The sequence below is a fragment of the Miscanthus floridulus genome, chromosome 17 (assembly GCF_019320115.1).
Source record: "Miscanthus floridulus cultivar M001 chromosome 17, ASM1932011v1, whole genome shotgun sequence".
NCBI lineage: Eukaryota > Viridiplantae > Streptophyta > Magnoliopsida > Poales > Poaceae > Miscanthus > Miscanthus floridulus.
The window spans coordinates 69,678,000-69,692,794 of NC_089596.1; the positions used below are offsets into that span (position 1 = coordinate 69,678,000).

At 43.7% G+C, this 14,795-nt stretch overlaps 1 protein-coding gene across 1 annotated transcript; it reads right to left on the bottom strand.

Moving 5' to 3' along the window:
* Nucleotides 1–1,165: 1,165 nt before the first annotated feature.
* On the bottom strand, nt 1,166–4,938 carry LOC136518023 (uncharacterized). The gene is made up of 3 exons (XM_066511672.1): nt 4,556–4,938; nt 3,905–4,444; nt 1,166–1,903 (listed from the first exon to the last, which is right to left on the bottom strand). The coding sequence occupies exons 2-3, from the start codon at nt 4,417–4,419 to the stop codon at nt 1,681–1,683; spliced, it is 738 nt and encodes a 245-aa protein (XP_066367769.1). The 5' UTR covers nt 4,420–4,444; nt 4,556–4,938; the 3' UTR covers nt 1,166–1,680.
* Nucleotides 4,939–14,795: the final 9,857 nt, after the last annotated feature.

Sequence of the window (14,795 nt, forward strand, 5' to 3'; positions counted from 1 at the left end):
GTCAGGACCACCTTTTCGTTGGGGAAATCATCAAACAGAAAACCACGGAAACTATAGAAAGCTAATCCTCTGATGAAGCGCGGTTAAGTGAAGGAGGAGTAGAGTTTGCAGGTACTTCAAGCGCACCCGCAAGTGTTACGATGTCGTTGTGATTTGTGAACTTTTCCAGTAACCACACGGAGTAGGAACTAGGAAGGCATGATCCTCGCGAGCTGTACGCACGTACCGCTGTACTACTAGATAGGATCCGAATCCCTGCAGCTCTGAAGAAAAACACATTGCGCTACAGTGCACACGGTAGTCCCCTCTCAATGGTACTACACTTGAAATTCAAACACGTCCATGCGCACGTAATTGCACTTCTTTTTTGAAACATGCACGTAATTGCACTTGCAAGCCGCCTTTAACCGATCGTGCATTTATAATCGGGCCCGCAAGCGGGGACATATCCCGTGAATCAGATAGATCAGCGTCCTGTTCGCTTAACTTATTAACCGACTTATAAGCTAGAATTTACTAGTAGATTAACAATCCTCATCTCTCATAACAAAATAGCTTCAGCCCACTTATGTATCAGCCGAACAGAGGTCTTTTAGGACCGTGCAATTTATTGTGTTCCTCTGCCTCTCTGCGACGCTGATAACTGCAGGCTCCCAGAATTCTGAGGCAGATCGAGCTCACTGCTCACTCAAGGAAGGGAAGGATCATGTCACTGCTCACCCTCTGCCTGCACTTCCCACCATGAAAGAAACCAAGGTGCCGTAGTTCCCTCCCAAAATGCCAAATTTTCCAAGATTCCCTGTCGCATCAAATTTTTGGACGCATACATGAAATATTAAATATAAATAAAAAAATAAAATTAATTACACAGTTTAGACGAAATCCATAAGACGAATCTTTTAAGCCTAATTAGAGTATGATTAGACACTAATTGCCAAATAACAACCAAAACTGCTGCAGTGTCACTTTGCTAAATTTTTCGGCATCTAAACAGGCCCCAAACCAAGAAGACAACATGAGAGAGGAGACGTCCTAATCCGCTGTGCACAGAAAAGCTCAGGAGGAGCACATCCGGCAAGCATCAACGGAAAACGCAATACTGCACACAGAAGCGACTGGCCCCGTCTGAAAAACATGGTTCTGGCTGAATTGTTGTGAGAGAAAAATACTGTTCCAGCTGAAAAAACAAGCCGGACAAGCCGGTTTCTGGGTAAGCCGAATGACAGTAACCAGCTCACCATTCACAAGGATTAGAAGCATTGGAACAAAGCGCGATCAGAGAGGAATCCTCACATGATCACACCAAATCAACACGCAGAACACCAAAACCGTTTGAAAGCTAGAAAATGACTAGTAGATTAACAACCCTCATCTCCACACACGATGATAACTAACACCAACCACGAAGCAACAGATCTAGTAGATTGGCAGAGAAACGCTCAATCATGCTCCCTTTCTTGCGGGATCATCGTCTCTGATCTTTATCTCTCTTTACCAACACAAAGTCATTCATCATAAATAAATGCACTATCATCATCATCGCCACCATGTACTCTTTCTTGTACCATCTTCAAACTTTTGCTTCAACCCAGCCTGTTGTTTCAGATTTGCTAGATCTTACCGACATGTTTGGGGTAATGGCTTTAGAGCTTTTTATTCAGGGCCATGTGCGGGATGAACTTAGCCAGGGACATTGAAGTGGAAGAGCCAAGAAATGACAAAGGCGAACACCATGCAAGCAAGAAGAAAGTTGAGGAACCGATGCCCTTGCCAGAACCTCCGGGTTTCAGCCTGTGGCGCTTGCACAGGCGCTACGTTGTTTGTTTCACTCCACTGATCACTGAACTCTGGATCCCCCAAAACTACTACATTGGATGCAGTTGAGCTACATATCTCACAGATCCTATAGCAAAGAACAAGAGAAAAATTTAGTTCATATACACTATTGAATTGCATACAAATCATTAGTGCAGATAGCTTGTTCTCGAAGAAAAATATAAGAACTATAGCAGTACTTCAATTTTATTTTTCCTTTTCACAACAGAAGGCTAACAAATCGATGTCCCTAAGCAAGTAAAAGAGAAGAAGGTAGCAAACCTTGGCTTCATATCATGCAAGGGATTAAAAAGAAAAGACAATCAGATGTGGCAACAAGTATAAGATCTGTACTCCTCTGAAAGGAAGGCTTAAGCTGAATTGCTTTGAAACAGATCTATGCTCCAAATGGATGCACCGACAAAAGTGTTTTATGTTCTACAAAACAGGCATAGCCATCTGTGCATGTATTATTTGGATGTTTGACTAATTTGCATGTGGTCAAATCAGAGCACAATTTTTTGACAAAGTGGACTCAATATAGATTCAATATAGAAGTTGATTATAGACCAACTGTTGCATTTCTTTGCCTGTATATTGGATTAGTATAGTAATCATTCCAGTGAACTCTACGTATTTGACATCGTGTGATAAAAACAAATGTAGACAATGAAAAAGTGCTAGCTACCATAAGGTCCATTTACTTCTTTTTGTTGACACTGTTCCTGTCCTTAATTGCGATTGCTGATTCAAACTAAAACTACCAGTATATGTTACAAGTTTGAACTAATAACAAAAAAAAGAACATCCTACCTGTCTTAAGATATCTAATGTAGAGAGAAATTTAGCAGACAAACTGAATTTCTAGGGAAAACCCTTGTGATCAATTCGTGACTCCTAAGCCCCAATATTGATTTAAGGTGGCAGTTCTTGTTTCCAATAACTAGCGCCCTGTTCGTTTGGGCTGGTTTGGCTTATAAGCCATGGTTGAAAGTACTGTTAGCTGGTTTGGTGTGAGGGAAAAATGCTGTTCATTGGCTGAGAAGCCATGGTTTATAAGCCAAATACGACCAAACGAACAGGCAGTAGAGACAACAAAGTATTCTTCTGCAGTACAAAGTTCAATAAAGCACCATCAATCTACTGAACAATAGAGAATTCCAATGTGCGCTAAATACATTATGAAAGCCGCTCTTCTCTAGAAATATCTGCACCTACTTCCTTTAAGGGAAACACTTATCAATCAACAAAGTATTCTTCTGCAGTACAAAGTTCAATAAAGCACCATCAATCTACTGAACAATAGAGAATTCCAATGTGCGCTAAATACATTATGAAAGCCGCTCTTCTCTAGAAATATCTGCACCTACTTCCTTTAAGGGAAACACTTATCAATGAGATTTAAGTGCAACACTTTATGATTGCTGACTGCTGCCCACAACAATTTCATGAAAGCATATACCTTATGTAGTGGAAAGTGACACAACTACACTACCCCTATGCCACCGAACAGAAACCCATGTCACAAGTACAAGTACTCAAATCAGACCACGTCAATCTATCAAGAACAGACTTGGTCAACACAACACTCCATAAGCTCTACAAATTCTTAAAGGAAAAACAGAACACTCCAAGAGCAAACAGATAATGCACAGAACCTGCGAGAAAGCAGACTGAAAGAACAAATCCTAACTTTATCCTCTTCAACAACATTCGGGAATCCTACAAGCCTAATTAATCATTTACTTTGCCTTTTCCTCCCCATTCGCTGCCTTCACCTTTGGCCACCTAAAGCGAACGACGTCACCTGCTAAGATTCCTTAACCATGTGTTCATGCACCACCAAATGCATTACCTTTCAGATAAAACCTATATCTGCAGTCAGTAAACCCTGAAAATCTGTGTTGCGTTCGTAGGGTCTAGGCCGGCAGGGCAGGCGGGCGTTGGTTAGCGTGCATTTAGTGTCTTACGTCTGCATTATGTATCTTCTACTTAAAAAGTAGGAGGGCAATTTCAGAAGAAGAAAGATGAACTAATTGAATTGGACTGAATGTCTGAATCGCCAAGAGTTCCATGGAGTGGGACTTACTTGTTGCCTCTGATCTTGAACCAGGTGTCGGCGCACTGCTTGTGGGCGTAGGATAAGTCCCCCTTGCAGGAGCAGCCGAGCGTGATGCCGCCGCCGGACTCAGCCGCCGTGCTCTCCAGGCCAAGGTGGCAAATGCGGCAGTTCTGTTCGGCCTTCTCAGGACTGGCCTTGATGATCTCGCTCAGTCCGGCCTCCAGGTCAACGCCGTCCAGCGAGCCCTCTGACACGCATGACGACTTCCTGCAGTGTTCTCTGGCGGCCTCGCCATCGGCGTCGACGTCGACGGAGCTCGCGCGGGCGGAGGCGCACGGCGAGATGCAGTCCTCGTAGGCGGTGGAGTCCTGGCGCGAGTGCGACGCCCACGACCGGTCCTCCGCGTCCGAGAAGTACTGGGTTTCTACCTCGTCCCCGTCGTCGCCGTCCGCAAACTCAGGCGCGTCACGGCGCAGCTCGCCGCGCTCGAGGTCTTCGGCGTCAGGGTGGTCCATCGACGAATGGCCTCCGCCGCCCACCATCTCGACGGAAACAATCTACTCCGACCTGAACATCAACAAATGCAACCAGACGAAAGGAATTAGTCACGCAAACCAGAACAAATTAATCTAGCGGTTCCCAAGATCAGAACCCAACTCATCAAGAACAGAGCTTTACCAAGAAAACATCCGCCGCCGCCGCCGCCGCCGCCGCACCGCTCTCGGCTCTCCAAATCCCGCCTCGTCCAAGAATCAAGAATGAACCAAGACGGCCAAAAGAAAGGCGGGCAATGCGATCGCGAATGGAATGGAACCCACTACTAATGCGGTTGTGGACGGGTCCTCGAGGGGTGGGGTTCCCGTGAGGTTTCTTGGTCCATCGCCGCAAGAAGACAAGAGAAACCGGGGGAGAGAGAACGGATTATATGTGCTGCGCACACACACCGTGAGGGGAAAAGGAGAGCGAGAAAGAGAAAGAAAAGCCTGTGCTTGCCGGTAGGAGAGGGTGAGAGCAGGAGGTTGAGCTCTGAGGTCTCAACATCTTATGGCCATGACCACGGCCGACCCATGGGTCAAGGATGGACAAAGAGTGTAGCTCAAGACTGCTTCCTGTGATCTGTCATCTGTGGATAATAATGGGCGGATAGCCGGATACAGTGGAGTTGGCAACGCAGCGGCATTGGTTTTTGCCACTTCTTTCTTTCAATAAAGCATCATATTCTTCGTATATCATTTTTCATGTATAAAAGGTACAAAATAGAAAATACCAATTCCTCATCGAAATAGAAATATCTTGCGTTTACACACACACATATATAGTAGGAAAAAAGACACCTTTCCGTTAGACAGAAAAACAATACTTAGGACCCAAAATCCAAAAAATTTCAAGATTCCCCGTCACATCAAATCTTGCGGCACATGCATGGAGCATTAAATGTAGGTAAAAAGAATAACTAACTGCACAGTTTGCCCGTAATTGGCGAGACGAATCTTTTAAGCCTAAATAGTCCATAATTAGATAATTTTTGCCAAATACAAACGAAAGTGCTACAGTAGCTAAAAGCCAAAAATTTTCGCATCGGCCTTACATTGCGTTTACGCATCTATATAGTAGGAAACGACATCTTTCATTAGACAGAAAAACAATACTCATAATACGCATAGCTAATAGTTCGGTGAGAGATAAGGAATGCAAGTTCTAATTACTTTGAGACATTGGGGCTGAACCAAAAACTTACTCAAATGAACTGAATGATATTTTACTTAAGTTGTAAGTTGAGTTAGGGAAAAAATAAACTAGAATAGTATTTATCTCTAATTAGTTAGCTAACCCAAAAAAACAACACCCACCGGCATCCTTATAAGACGTATATATTCATTTATATTTCTCATCGTCTAGGACAACCGCACATAAAACATATTGCAGTAGCAATCGCTCTGTTCGCTTGGCTTATAAGCCGTACTTTTTCAGCCAACAAACAATATTTTTCTCTTACAACAAATCAACTAACAGTACTTTCAGCCATGGCTTATCAGCCAAGCGAACATGGCAAATATTCGTTGCCTGCAGATATGTTTTATTTCTTTATGCTTAACACGTATTGAAGATTTGTCCATCTTTCTCATTATTTATGACAAGCGCACATAAAACACATGTGATATGGTTTATTTCTTTACACCTAACATGGTTTAGCAAAAGAGAAATGTTTTTTATGTGTTAGGTATCATGAAAAAAATCTCTTTCACATTTAGGTAATGCGAAAAGCGAGTATCATATATAATTATCAATCCACAATGACGTATAAAGTCCTCGATCGATTTATTTATATGTCTATATATCTATTTACGAAAGCATAGTGCCAATGAGGTACCAATACTATGACAAAACTAGAAGAACACTAGGGCAGAGATTTTCATATTTGCATGTCTTGACAAAGATATTGTATGAGCTGTTAAATCTCTTTTTGAGACACAGAAAACATAGGAAACAATAATGTTGTGTATACCTATAAGTATACGACAAACACACATAGAAACATGTTACTACCTCGACAATCGACGTGGTTTATTTTCTTTACAATGTAATATGGTTTAACACAAAAAGAAATGTTTTTCACTGTTTAGATATCGTGAAAAATCTCTTTCGTAGATGTGTGAAAAGATGATATATCACATATAATTATGAATTCAAAATTCAGAGTGACGTGTAAGTCCATTGTAGGCCGGAACCTAAAATACGTGGGTCCAGAACAAAAAATATATGAGTCAGAAATTATTTTAAAAATAAATTTAAAGGGTAGAATAGTACTTTGTGCCCATTGTCCCCCTGTGTGAGCTTTATCTCCTTCGCGATGCAGAGGAACTCATCGAGTTTCTGGACATGACGCTGGCTGGAAACACCATGGCGGACTAGGTATAGGCTACTTCGGCAGTCCAAGCATTAATCAATTTTGAATATTCAATCAATGAAATGTGTAGCTTTATTTGTGTCTCGTTTGGAAAGGAGCCGGATAAACCAACCAGGCTGAAGCAAACTTGTAATTTGAGATCTGATAAATGATCACTTTAGTACAAGTATCTCTATATACTTATGTCACAGTTTATGGTGGAATTTTAGTAAAAGTATCTATTTTTAGATTTTTGAGTGGATGCATTTGCACTCCTTAAATATAATATATCCTGGCCTGGTGCTTGTCTATCTAAAAACCAAATGACAGCGTCAATGAGAAAAAAAAACTATGACAGAGGTCTTAACATTGGATGTTTTGTTATTGAAGATATCTGAGGTAAGTACTGAATTTGTTGACTTGGGGTGCCAATTGCAAATCGAGAGCATGGGCTTGCTGCTATCGTTAGGTTAGATTAGACAGGGAGGAGATGCGTGCAGTGAAGTTGTATCATACTCCATCCATTCCAAATTGTAAGTCATTCCAAGAGGTAATTCCAAGAGGTAAGTACTGAATTTGTTGACTTGGGGTGCCAATTGCAAATCGAGAGCATGGGCTTGCTGCTATCGTTAGGTTAGATTAGACAGGGACGAGATGCGTGCAGTGAAGTTGTATCATACTCCCTCCATTCCAAATTGTAAGTCATTCCAAGAATTTTGGAGAGTCAAAGTATTTCAAATTTAACCAAGTTTATATAATAAGATAATAACATTTATGATATCAACTAAGTACTAATAGATTCTTTGTTAATTATATTTTTATAGTATACCTATTTGATGTCATAAATTTTTATAATTTTTTTTATAATTTTGGTCAAACTTGAGAAGCTTTAACTCTTAAAGATTCTTGAATGACTTACAATTTAGGACGGAGGGAGCAGTACGTAATGGAAATGAAATTGATTCCCCGTTGTGCATGAGTGGGTGGCAAGCCTACAATGATTTCACCTCGCCCGGATATGAATCATTTCCATGGTTTCAGTGAGGCGCCCTTTTATTTAACCTCTGACTGACGCCACGGTATGATAGCTTTGGCAAATACTGCAGCTTTTATTTTGACTGCCTATCGCCATCACAGCACTACTGCTGGCAAAAATTACGCCTTCTCCTTTGCACAGTGTCACTCTCACTCACTGCTCTGCTGGCTGCAGCGTTTCACCATTGGGAGCACGCGCCAGCTCCGTGAAGGCTGTGGCCGGGTACATCTCCTTCCCATCCCGGCTTCTGAAGCGCGACATGATGCGACATGAGGTATTCTCGGCACGCCCTGCAGAAAAATCAAGTGAAATGCTCCTCCATGCGCTACCCTCGTGAAGAAACGATGATGGCCCGGCACACAGACGCAGACGCAGGCATGGAGGCGCAATCGAAACTGTAGCCGATCCGACAGTCACGTACGATAAGATGTGACGATTCCAGGTACAGCGTAGCTATTGCATCGCCGTAGGCTCCCAGAGCTTGATCCATAAATTATTCATTTCGAGAACATGTGAAACTCTTCATCAGTTAAGCTAGTTCCTGTCAAGCCAATAGCTATTAATTAAGATTAATCTTGCTGTACTTTTGTGCAAGAATTTTTTCTTTCTTTCGAAAATTGGTGGCAGGATTATGCCATGCAAATATATTGATAGAGAAAAGAAAACAGTCAAAGTACAAGTGAAAAGTCCAAAAAAAAACAATAGGCCCAATCGAGGGATTTAGGCCCTCAAGGCAAAAGAGGCAAATGGCCTAACCCATAGGCAAAATTTCTCGTAATCGCTTGGCTCCCGCACTACACCATAGTCGAGCCTCTTCCTTGATCTTTGCAATCAACGCTGTCGGCGATTTGTAATGATGCTCGAAAATCCTTGCATTTCGCTCACTCCAAAGCTCCCATGTGTTGTGCAAGAAAAATGACCATGCAGTAACCCTTTAGGTCTAGAAAAGCCAGTCTATTATAGATGACCAAACGACTAATAAGAGTTTTATAGGCTGGCTCAGTTGTGTGGTTATTAGGGCAACTTTACGCTGCAGCACAGAAGAGAATTGGCGGTCATGATCTTACTCGGCGCATCATTGTGTCCCCTGGGTCTGGACTCTGGAGTCGCATTGCTCGCCAGCGTTTGCTCTGGAGGCGGTCTGCGCTCGGCGACATCGATCATGCCGAACTACCGATGGGTGCACAAAAGGTAGGCAGCCATGATTCATCTCCCCGCAGGCTTCGTTCCAGCAAACCGGCTCTCCGATCCGACCCCATCGGTCAAGATCCAATGGCGAAAAGGATGGTGCCTGAACGATCGCTAACAGTAACACACGTGTTAACCTGCATTTGCCTGCTAACTGTCGTCTCGTTCGAGAACAAGACGTTGCTGGTGGCAAGCGGCTTCTGTCGTTTTGATAGGCTCATTGCCAACCAAGCTAGCACAGAGAGTGCTCCTACCTTTTTCTGTGTGAGTTGATAATGCTTGCAAACTCTTATACAACAGTAATGTTCCCAACAATTCAGAGATAGGATCAAAGGAAAGGATCCGAAATACTAGCATATCAGTCTGAGTTGGTTGTTCTGCTTCATTCCCATTACCTTCCCGGCCGTGCTTCCAAAGAGGAGCAGCTAGCTAGCAGTTAGCATCAAGATGCTCGGGGGAAAAAAAACCAGGACGTTTGCTCCATGATGACACGAAGCTGGTGAACACAAGTACACGCCAAACTTGGTACTAGGAAGAATCTAGGACCATAATTGAGGCTCAACCGCCGGAATGCAACGTCAACTCCTACCACAGATCCAGATATCCTAATCACAAACAAAGCGCACAGTATCTATCTCTCATGGTTGTGTTGTCTCCGTGGGGTCAATGGATGGACGTTTGGGCCCACCAGCCATTGACCCACCACCCTATGGAGTGACTGAGGCTGGAGCTTGCTTGTAGAGGACACTCCTATCCTTATCCTAGTAGACTACTAGACAAGAAAGATACCTGGATGGAAGGTGTATGACTTTTGTTGAACCAAAGCAACACACACGGTATCACCGGTCTCTGGAGGCCAAGGTTTAGGTGTCAACCTCCTCCCACTCTGGCATTAACAAAGGATCAGCACATACTGTACTGGCCTGATAGCATCAACCACTCCCAACTTGCCTTTAAACAACTGCTTAAACCCATCCTTTCATGATCCAGCAACTTTTGGAGGCTTCAGAGGCACTCTTCTTTACATCTTCAGTCAGGGTTAGCGAACTGGATATGCAAGTAGTAATCAATCTGGAGACGGTTTTGGTTTCAAAGACTATGTATGATACGGTTAAACTAAATATGGGTGGCGATTGTTTTTTGGTTTGGTCGCCATACCCGTTCCAAGTCACAAAAGTTACTCTAATAATGTAGTGCAGCACTGCAACAGTACGGCGGCCATAGTAAGGATTGATGTACGACTGTGGTGATCCATATATAGACCCTGTTTGCTTTGCTGAAAAGCTCTGTTCACTTATTTATTACGAGAGAAAAATACTGTTCGTTCGTTAAAATAATACGGTTCATAAGCCGTAGCAGGCACCAGGCAGCCAAACGGATCGTCCCAGAACTGAAAAGAAGCACGGGTGACGCGGTTCATAAATATGGTACGGTGCCAGGGCGACATAATAGAGATCCACAACAGCTCGTAGAATCTGAGATGTGACAATGTATTACTCATGGCCGTGCGATCTACACCGTCAGATCTCGGGCCACAGGCTCGGATAAAAACCTCTGCATCTCCATAAATGTCAACTTCAACCACTACTACATCACTGATGGTGGTGGTCGTACTTGCAACTATTTAGTGGTTGCAATATTGCTGCTCGTTACTCTTCCTCCGTACGTTTAGAAATTAGACTAGTGCTATTGCGATAAGTCAAACGATTTGATATATGACTAAATCTATATCTGTATAACATTTAGAAGGGTAAACTTCTTTTATCGTCCTTCACTCTCTTTTTGTGTGTTTATCATTTCTTTTCCACCTTTCGTTTCTTATTCTCACACTTCTCGCTTTATAAATGACAAACATAGATTCATTGTCTGAGTTTAGAGTATGTAAACCATGGCAAACATAGACTCATGTTGTGGTATGACCACGACTCGTGTTTGCGTGCAGTTCGCCTTCCACATTTTCTTGAACTAACAACAGGTACATATAATAGTCACATATTTAAGATGAATCAATCTCCTGTCATTTTTCATACTGAATTAATCTTTTATTGCACTAGTTTTTATTATGTGACTTGCAATTTATTTGATTTATTCAAGGTTGGGTCAAGCTCGGTTAAATCCAACAAAAATAGCCTGCTTATTATCAATAAATTGTATGTCTTTATAACAAACGACCATGTTTGTAAGTTTATATAAAAGATTCTAATATTTATCATACTAAATAAGTATCATTAGATTCATCATAAATAATATTTTTATGATTTAGCTATTTGAGTAATACACGTTGAAAATATTTTCTATAGACTTAGTTAAATTTAAGATAGTTTGACTTTGACGAGACCTAGAATTGCATACTTTTAGTATGATCAGAAAGCTGTCTAGGCACCTAAATTCATTTATGTTTTCCAAAAAATGGCTACTATTCCAACGGTCCTTAAATACAAAGTGTTGAAGGTATAAACTCTATCATCGTGACAGAACCGCCCGAAATAGCATACTTACGGAGGCACTCGTCTTCCACCAGACACTAAGCACCTCAAAAGCAAGTTACAGCGAGCGGTGTCCGTCGGGCACACCCCGAGGGAGAACCCGAAAGATCCACATTTTTTCCAAGGATCCAATAATGAGAATGAGTTACAATACAAGTCCATTTCATACATTAGAGTTTCTTAAAAAGTACATTATTACAATACTAAATACCAGAGTGCAGAATGATAATAGCGGAATTTAAAAAAAAATAACATCTAGCGGCAGGGGCGAGGATTCCGTCTGAGCCCACCAGAAGGATCCTCCACACAAAGGTACTCTTCAAGCATCACCTGCAACAGGAGTAAATAAACCCTGAGTACACAATGTACTCGCAAGACTTATCCGACTAGTGGGAATAATTTCCTGACTCCAAGAAATATGATAGGCTTTATGGTTTGCTGGTTTTCTTTAGCAGAAAGCAACACTAGTAGTGAGTCCTTATTGATGTCTTATTATTAACCGTATTAAGTTATCATCTAGCCAGTCTATATAAGCACCTGTTCTATTTTTAAGCAAGAGTTGAGCAATCAGTTTCATTCTTCACCTTTCAACTTTAAGTTCTTACTACGGTGCTAAACCGTAGACAAGTCGTACCGGATTTCTCGGCGATTCGCGAATCAATGTCCCCAGTTAGGTGCCCCGAAAACACATGCCCCCGCTTGTACCCTAGGCACAAGCAGGACTAACCCATCACTCTTCTGTCCCAGGTGTCTAGGTCCCCATCCAAACTTGGACTCCAAGCCCCCACATCCTGAGTCCCGGACTTAGTGTGGTGCATGGACCTCCACCATCTCCTCTTCCCATCAGTCAGTCCAGAAAAGAGCCGAATTCACGACAAGAGAGCAACAAGTCTTTCCTACGCCCATACCCAAGTATGCGCTTGGGATAATAAATCCGTGACTTGCCTAGAGCCATATGCAACGACCAATCCTTAATCGACACGGATAGGGAAAAAGTGTAACCAAGTCATGTCCTGTTGGCCGTAGGACACAACCCCTTACACCCACCAGTACCCAATTCGTATCCCTGCCCGGTCACCATTTTCCTTTCCATCATTTTATCATGAGTGTTCACATTTTATTACCTATTTGCGAGTAACGGTAGGTTACTCACACTACCGATATCCTAAACATAGCAGCTACTCAACCTGTGCTAGTAGGACTCATGGGTCGATATGTTTATGCAGGTAATTTTCATAAAATGCATGTAACTTAAATGCACATCACATATATATTTAGTGATCATAAAAATATGGGTTATGCTCTAGGGCTTGCCTTGGGCAGGCACCGGGTCAGCACCAACAGGCTCCTAGGCTCCCTCCTGCACGAGGATCTCCTCCTCGTACTTCTTGATTACCTCGTCGTACTCCGGCTCGCCGACGGGCACGAAGTCTACCAGCTCGTGATCTACATGCATGAAATAACGATGCAATGCTTAGAAATATAACAACAACAACTCTTAAAATAACAGTACATCGATTTAACTACTAAGCTAGTGCTACCGACCACGGTGCTAAGCTATCTGATAACAAGTTTAAAATATGACATTCATTATTATTATAGCAACTACAGATATTCTTACTCATAATGCTGATTTACGCTATATACGATAAAGCAAGGGTAATAACTATTTTATTTAGCAACTCGTTCTAAGGCTACAAAATTTTACAGCAAGTACATAATATCCTAGGGAACCTACTGTAAAATTTTTCAAAGCTAAAACTATTACCGATTTGTTATAAGAATTCCTACAAATATTAATCTACATAATACTAAGCTTTCTAATTAGAATTTATGAGCCTATGATCATAACAGCTAACTGTGAACTAACTACACTAACAGATAGATGGTATTTTTGAGAACCTAACAAACTTGGTTTCACTATTTTTGGACAACTACACAATTTACTATAATTTATCAAAGTTCAGCTAAAAACTATATTGAATAAACATTTACAATCTACTAGAAATTTGAAAAACTCAATGCCCAGAGTGGCCTAACCCGCACGGGGCTCGGCCCAGCAAGCGGTAGGTGAGCGCGACGTGAGCGCGTAGGCGTGGCCCAGCGCGGCAGCGCGGCCTAGCAGCGGCAATGCGGCCCAGCAGCGGCGGGCGCGCGCGAGTGGCGCGGCCCAGCAGCGGGCACGGACGCGAACGCGCATGGCAGGCCGGCCCACGGCGGGGCGCGGCGCTAGCGCGTGCTGGTCCAGGCAGCTAGGCGCGGATGCAAGCGCGACGAGCATGGGAAGCTGGCCCAGGCGGCCGCGGCGTGGCTGCGTATTTTAGTGTATTCACCGAATTATTTTTCTACAAGAAAATGGCCCTAAAACACATGTGACGCAGGGATGATGTCATGCTGATGTCAACAAGCTAATAACAGCAGCAACGCACCGCCGGCTGCTCTGCTTGCTCTGCTCTGCTCGGGCATGGTTCCGCCGGCCGTGGAGAGGACGCTATGGGACGGTAGAGCTTCGAATGAGGTGAGCAAGGCGATAAGCAGCTGGAGGAGAGGCTAGCAGTGCACTGAATTGGAATGGCAAGCTCTGGTTCTATGGCTTGTGGACGACGTAGACCACCCTAGTCTTATGGAGCAGGCGGAGCGGTGATTTCAATTTGAAGCTCTGTGCGGCGGTCTGTGCAGCGAGGTGGGGACGGTTGCGCGGCCAGCTACCTAGCGGAGCCAAGGATGCGACGGATTTGATTAAAGTGCTGCGGTCACTGCGAATTGAAGGAAGGAGGTCCCGCTGGTTATGGCGACAACAGAGATAGGGGCTTTGACACGGCTTGGCTCGGCACACATGGAGCTGTCAACGCCAAGTATCAACGCCCACGAACAACAAGGACAGTGAGGTACTCTCCAGGCGGCTGTCCGCACGGCCGACCCGCAAGGCGACGAAGCTCGGGCCTGCGTCACCGCGGACGGCGCCGGACAAGTTACCAGAGCGCGACGCGATGTCGAAGTGACGGTGGCAGCAGGCGGTCGTCCCACACGAGTGCAGCCACGGTGAGTCAACGGGACCAGTGCCGGGCGCGGCGATGGGTGGCGTGTAGCGCGACCAAGGTACCGCGCGACGCGACGGCGAGGCAGAGCTGACAGGACCCGCGTGTAGTGCGCTAGCGTGCGATGGCAGGCAGCCGAGGCAGTAGTGGTGACCGCGGCCAGCGTAGCACCGTTCGAAATAGGTGACGTGCACGGTTTTTAAAGCTGTCTCAAAATCCTAACCAATGGTCCAAACACCAAACCAATTCTTTTAGACGCAAGAGGGTACATAAGGCTACCGAC

Bases quoted from the DNA above. Each gene is read 5' to 3' on its own strand.
- LOC136518023 (XM_066511672.1), bottom strand. From the start codon at position 4,419: ATGGTGGGCGGCGGAGGCCATTCGTCGATGGACCACCCTGACGCCGAA. The intron at 1,904-3,904 runs GTAAGTCCCACT...TCTTTGCTATAG, and splicing joins TTCAAGATCAGAGGCAACAA to GATCTGTGAGATATGTAGCT.